General features: G+C 39.2%; 1 protein-coding gene across 1 annotated transcript; it reads left to right on the forward strand.

The window, feature by feature from the left end:
- The first annotated feature begins 2,954 nt into the window (after positions 1-2,954).
- Positions 2,955-3,896, forward strand: LOC146354239 (olfactory receptor 10X1-like). The gene has a single exon (XM_084829792.1). The coding sequence runs from the start codon at positions 2,955-2,957 to the stop codon at positions 3,894-3,896; it is 942 nt and encodes a 313-aa protein (XP_084685918.1).
- Positions 3,897-7,357: the final 3,461 nt, after the last annotated feature.

Raw genomic sequence — 7,357 nt, forward strand, 5'->3', positions numbered from 1 at the left:
CAACAGGTCCCTCCCTTTAAATTTGGGGAACGAAAAGCTAAATAAAGATGTACATCATATTTTGAGTTGAGGGAGATTTTCTCACTTATATAGGCTGAAACTTGTCAGTGACCTACTGACAATCCTAATATAGGATTATGTACTCTGTTAATAAGAAATCCTAGAGGGAGATAATGAAAAAGAAAGGGGATCTGCTGGTCCCCCCTCCTTTACTATAATTAAGAAAGGGCATAATATGACAGTAACTGAGCTTGCATTTAATATATTCAAGGCCTAGCTGCTCTAAGAACATAAGAGTTCTGCTGGATCAGATCAAAGTCCTATCTAATACAATGGGCATTTTTACACCAGCCTAAAATCCTGCATTTAAAATGGGACTTTCTGCTTCCATTGTAAATGCAGGATCACAATGACTCCCTTTACACGTGCTTCCTCCCCCCCCCCTTTCCCCCGTATCTGAGTCTTCCGTTATCTTCCATTGATCTCGGTCCTCTTCTTGCCACTTTAACTCTTTTCACGGAGGTCACCCAAGCATTTGATAGCTCATTATCTGCAATCTATTTAAAAAGAGAACAAAGGGCATTTAGTGCAGGAGATGCCTTGAATGATCATGGCATCATGAAAAGAGCTCGCAAACTTCCGTGAAGGAGCAATCTCAATCGCAGGATAAAAGCTCTGTGTGAAGGAGCCCAATGTCTGACCAACGAGATCCTATGGGAAACCCACAAGCAGGATGTGAGGGTAATAACTCTCTCCTCCTGATTCAGTGAATATTTTTTAGCCTTCTTTGAAGTTTGGTTGAACTCCTCCAGTCCTCCTTAGGCATGTATGGTCACACTGCCTCCTCTCACTCTGATTCTTGATGAGGCAAAATCCTCCTTTTTGACATAGTTTACAACCACACACCAAAGACCACCCTGTTGTGCTCCTATATTAAAGATGAACATACATAATATCGTGTCAGCAATATAGAATATGAAGCCAGCTTGGTTCCCTTTATCCCACAGTCTATGACTTTGTCTACACCAAGCCTTTTCTTTTCAGGAGTACAACATGCTCATTTTAAAATGTTAGCAAAATGGTATCTTCTGCGTTGGAGACTATATATGATAGTTCTTAACCTATCTTCACATCAATGGAGATGTAGTTTTGAAAAAGCAAGTTGTTGCCTACATGTGGACATGCCTTACCATTCAGTATTTGGGGCATGTACTAGCAGCAGGAAAACTGAGTGTACGTTGAGTGTAAAATGGGCATACAATCAGGTAGTTATAATGTATGGTATGTTTCCACAGGAAGGCAAACACTTTTTTGTTCCAGTAGGCCTTTGGGGATAGATAGTCAGGACCTGTGAGAATATGATGGATTGATTCTATTGTTTCTATTGTTGTTGTTTTAAATTCCGATATTTTATACAATGTTAGTATTATTGATGATTTAATTCTATTTTTAAACTTTTGTATATTTATATGTTTTAACTGTATACATTTTTAATGTGTAAAGTCACCTTGAGTCCCATTTTGGGAAAAAGGAGGGATATCCGTATAATAATAATACTGTTATATTAAAGAGGTAGAAACTGATCAAGTTGTAGAGGCAGGATATCATTTAATATCAGCTGTTAAAATAGTAATAGCACAAGCTAGAATAAACTGGATGCTCTCATTTTAAAGCTCATGGGGCAAAAAATGTCACCTCCAAACCAACCTTGTTTGAGTGATATTTTTTGCCCCAGTCAATGTAATATGTTGAGATAATTTTTTCTAACAAAAACTGATCCAGGGAGGAACATTTGAGTGCCTCAGACAAAAATACCCCAAGAAAGCTAGATGTTTGCCATTGGGGTGCCTTTTTGTCCCACCCCATCATAACATATTGGAAGAAAAATGTCCCATGATACAAATAAGCAGAATTACATCTACATCTGTAACTACATGTGTAATTTTGTTTGGCGGATGTTTTACTCTCCCAAGATACATTCAAGTGAAGTAAAATACCACCCAAACCAGTTATGTCCATTTCTTTGGTTTTGTCCCATTAAGGTTAACAAAATTCAAATTTACTTGGTCTTTACAGTTTCAAGTAAGAAGGAGATATCAAGTTGGTACTATGAACTGCATAAATGTTTTCTTCAGTACTGGCATGATAAGTGAAATGTTGTTGTTTTTATTTATAAAGCGTGAATAAAGGCAGGAATGAAATTTTGAATGTTTAGATAAAATGTGCATTTGGGTGGTATATAAAAAAGAAAAGAATAGATTTATTTATTTATTACATTTATATCCCTGCTTTTTTCCTCCTAAGGAACCCAAGGCGGCGTACACAATCCTTCTCCACTCCATTTTATCCTCACAACAACAACCCTGCGAGGTAGGTTGGGCTGAGAGTCTGCTACTGGTCCAAAGTCACCCAGTGAGCTTCCATGACCAAGTGGGGACTACAACCCTGTCGGATCTCCCGACTCCCAGTCCAACTCTCTAGCCGCTACACCATACTGGCTTATAATTTATTAATAATGTAATTAGTAAACTACACTAAATAGAATTGTTAAGATTGGTTTATGATGTGATTTAAATGTGATTGTACTGATTTTTTATTATTATTAATAATAATACATATAGTGGTGGTAGCAGTGGTGATGGTGATAACAGAAATCCAGTGTTGGACAAGTGCATGTCTGCTGGTGCAACAGGACTTTCTCCTCTTCTTCTCGCCCTGCAGTCACCTGGCCCCCAAAATTTGCTCTGCAGGGACTCCCAAGGGGGCTGCAAAAGGGAGGTGAATTGCCCCCTCTCCTTTCCACTAAAAGATGCTATTTCTTCAGCAGAAGGGGCCTACTGGATACAAAGAAGGAATAATAACAAAGGATTTGTTCACTGTCCATAACATTGAGCTTCAGATTCGCAGACTGTCATCCTCTTCTGTATTTTCAAGGTCCAGGGTGCTGCAACGCGATGAAGAAGAACCAAACGCATGTGACAGAATTTATCCTTGCTAGCTTCTCCAGTTTTCCGGAACTACAGTCCATTTTATTTATCATGTTCCTTCTCATGTACATCCTAACCCTGATAGGAAATCTGTTGATCATGTCTGTCATCAGGGTGGATCGGGGCCTCCATGTCCCCATGTATTTCTTCCTCTTTGTTTTGTCTTTTTCTGAAACCTGTTACAGTTTAGTCATTATCCCTAAAATGCTGGCTGATTTGCTAGCAAAAAGCAAAATGATCTCTTTAGCTGGATGTGTGGCACAAATGTTTTTCTTCCTTGGACTGGGTGGAACACACAGCCTCATTCTCACAGTAATGGGATATGACCGCTTTCTAGCAATATGCTACCCCTTGCATTACCCAGTCCTTATGAACATGCGGGCAATTCTTTGGCTTGTGCTTGTTGCACGGACTGGAGGGTTTCTCATATCTGTCACCGAGACAGCTCTGGTTTTTGGGTTGCCCTTCTGTGGCTCCAGTACCATCAACCACTTCTTTTGTCATATGAGGACACTGGTTAGGTTAGCTTGCGCTGATGACAACACTGCTGAAGTGGTGATCTCTGCCATCTCTATCCTGGGCTTGGCCAGCAGTTTCCTGTTCATCATGTTGACGTACGTCTTCATCCTCTCCGCCATCCTGCGCATTCCCTCCACTGATGGCCGCCAGAAAGCCTTCTCCACTTGTGCCGCCCATCTCATTGTGGTGATTATGCACTATGGGTTTGCCTCCATAATATATTTCAAGCCTAAGACCACTGGTACGTTAGACAATGATACTCTGCTATCCATACCCTACACCGTAATTACGCCATTTCTCAGTCCCATGATATTTACCTTGAGAAACAAGGAGATCAAAGTTGCTCTAAGTAAAGCAATCAGCAAAAAAATACTTCCCCCAAAGATCTGAAAATGCTAAATGTATATTTCAAATGCAATTTCAATTTTCAACCAATTGTATGTGGGTTAATTTCAATAAATGCCTAGGTTTCCTTTCCTAACAAATGGCTTTATTGGTAAGAATGATGGATGGGAGGATGGAGAACAGGATATTATTCATATGTAGATATGCAAGCATCTCCATCTAAGTGCCGCTGAACAGATAAATGGTGCACTTGTAAATATGATTCAGAGGGTGATGCTGTTGACATTTTATAGCCAGGCATGGATTTTTTTACAGCATGTGAAAGGGTGGTTCAACACATGCATTTTGCAAGGTAAAATGGTTTCTGAATGTGTAGAAATTGTCTGGAAGCATACAAAACATCTCTGTTCCTGATATTATATGTGTGTGTGTGTGTTTGTGTGTGTGTACACACACACACACACACAGAGGGGGGGGCTGCTTTTGGTGGATTGTTTTTGGTGGGATTTTTACTTTATGTGCGACTACACATACTTCAGATATACACTTGTAGCAAGTACAAGTAGTGAATACCAATCACAGAAAATTAAAACTTTCAGTAATTTGATTGGTTAATCTTTTAGTTTTTGATTCTTTACCGTTTGATATCTGCAGCAATTGATAGCTCACCTGAAATGGAGAGTAGCACTTGAAAGCTTGTGGTAACTGAAAATAATTACAAACAGAGAACTAATTCCTCATTCATAACTGATTTGGAGTCAGTGAGCAGTGAGATAGCTATGTTTGAAGATGGTACCAAATTATTCAGAATTGTGAAAACCCAAGAAGGTTCTGAAGAGCTCCAAATGAGTCTCTTGAAACTTGGTGAAGGATCAACAAGATGGCAAGTGCAATTCATGGAAGATGGGGAACTGTTCCAGTCCTGGGGGCCAGATTTGGTTCCCTGTCACTCCCCAGGGGCTGGATGCTCTGCCGCTTCCCCCGAAGCCCTGCCTTCAGTCGCCCCTTTCTCCATGCAGAAACAGGCATGGAAAGCTTGCTCCTTTCTGCGTGCAGGGAAGGGGCTCTGTGCCTCTCTGCACATAGAGAAAGGAGACCCTTTGCGCATAGAGAAGCATGGAACAATCACTAGGGATGGACAAATCTGTTTCTTTTGTTTTCTCTACATTTTTCATTTTTCTAGTCTCACATTCAGGACTTCTCAAACTTTGAGAATTTCTACATTCTTAAGTTCAGTTCATCCTGAACTTTGAGAATTTGTGTGTTTTTTTTAATGTGCATGAAAATACATAGGCAGTTTTGTGCAGATTTCTCCCAATACATGCATTTTTATATGCATGTTTGCCTGATACAGAAATTTTCCCTAAGCAATTTTTCTAATACAATGCATTTTTAACATTATTTCCCTTGATGTGTGCATTTTTGTACACATTTTTTGATCGGGAAGCTCCATCAGAAAATTGGGGGAAGTGAAATTTTGAAGGATAACTGAGTTTTGGTTTGCATAGTGGTCCAAAAGTATAAAATTAGCTAAGTTTGCATTGACATATGAACTGAATTAATTTCTCCCCATCCCTGTCAGTCACTCCACAGAGAAAGAGATCCCTCAGCACTAGAGAAACACTGCCTTTCTCTAGTGCTGAGTAGTGAAACCGCTCTTTAAAAAAAAAAAGTTTTATTTATAAATTACGCATTATACATCTGATATGGAACATAATATGAATATATAACACATACTAGAAATATAACTAGATCTACATAACTATCATATAAAATATTTCAGTATGACAACATGTAAAAACTCTTATACTTATCAATATCAAACATCAAAATGAAAGGAGCCCAGCTACTATTCAAGTTTCCAATTTTTTGTTCGCCATCCCTTAGTCTTCTGAATTCTGTTAGTTTTGCCAGACTTTCATTAACTATTCTGTAAGTGAAGGGAGGGAGGTGCTTCTCCACTTTCGAGCTCTGAAAATTCTTGCAGTGGTTAATAAGTTCCAAAGTCATTGTCTTTGATCTGAAGGAAACTGCTCTAAGGGCACAAACCTATGCACATTTAGACAGAAATAAGTCGTACACGGCAACTCCAAAAAATATGCTCAAAATCAGCTTTCTGAGATCCACACCTCCAGCACACAGCATTGGTATTAACATAAATTTTACTCAACCGGTAGGGTGTCACGTATGTATCACTGACACATGACTTTGTAATGATTCTCCCTGATATTAATACAGGGTGGTAATGCAGGGCCTGGAATGCAATTTCTTTTGTACTAAGGCCCCATTTTGTACTGTACTTGATCTGCAGTTGATCTGCAATAAAACCTTCTTGATAAGGTTTTTCCAGTGTTACTGAAGCTACTCTGGGCTTATCTACTTTCCCAGATAAAATCTATTAACATATTTTGCCATTTTTGCAGGATTGGCTAAGAAATATTAACTATGCCATTCTCAAAATAAACAAAATTCTAGGAATAATATTCATTTTTATTTTGGCTATATACCCTAGCCAAATAATACCTATCTTTGGACCGTTTTAAAAGCTCTGTATTAATAGACCTCATCAAAATCACACAGCTGAGATTTAAAAAGCCATGTAAATGTATCCAGTCAGAGATAAAAGCTGGTTTCACCATTCAGTGCTAGAGAAAGGCAATGTTTCTCTCAGACGAGGAGTTCCTTTCTGAGATAGTCACCTCAGTGCCAGAGAAAGTTTGCCTTTCTTTAGCACTGAGTGGTGAAACTGGCTTTTATCTCTGATCATTACTGAAGACAAGGTCAAGGTTTCACCTCTCAGCACTAGAAACTGGCTGCCTTTCTCTAGAGCTGGGAGGGGGGGTCAGGTCCTGGGAGGGAACCCCTGCAAATTGGACAGAAACCTCCAAGAGCTGGAGGTAGACTGCAGGCTGGAGGATCCCCATCCATTGTGTAAAGGGAGAGGGCAGAACAGTGATGGGGGCTGAACTAACTATGACTATCTGTGAAAGAGATTATGAGAAATATTGGCCCCAGAAGCCTTTGCAAGACTCCAGCACCACCCTGCATAATAAGCTACCTTACAAATATTTATCCAAAAGGAAGATTACTGGTCTTCTACATATTTCTCATAAGCTTACCTCTTTTATAAGTTTATAACTTTTATAAAGAAACCAATTATATAATAACATGTATTATCATATGAAGTTTGAATCAGTTTGAAACTAGCAAGGCATTCTAACAGAAGCATTTGTGCTGACATGCTGTAACTTTTTACTGACCTCTGAGCCTGCTATAGGAAAGACAAAATTTGGGAACCTGAACTCCGGAAGGGTCAGCAGGTGCTTCAGATAAGAAAGTTGGGGGAAAGGATAACTGCTTACTGTACTGTTGTTCATACGTTAACACTTATGACATAAGTAAAGCTGACATCATATATTGTGAGAAGTAAACAGAACTAAAAACACTTCAAATTTAAAATAGTAAACCTATGGAACAGAACCAGGTGGTATCCTGTTTGGGGAACT

This window comes from Heloderma suspectum, chromosome 2, assembly GCF_057233095.1.
Source record: "Heloderma suspectum isolate Gila_16-S chromosome 2, 16-S_ref, whole genome shotgun sequence".
Taxonomy (NCBI): Eukaryota; Metazoa; Chordata; class Lepidosauria; order Squamata; family Helodermatidae; genus Heloderma; species Heloderma suspectum.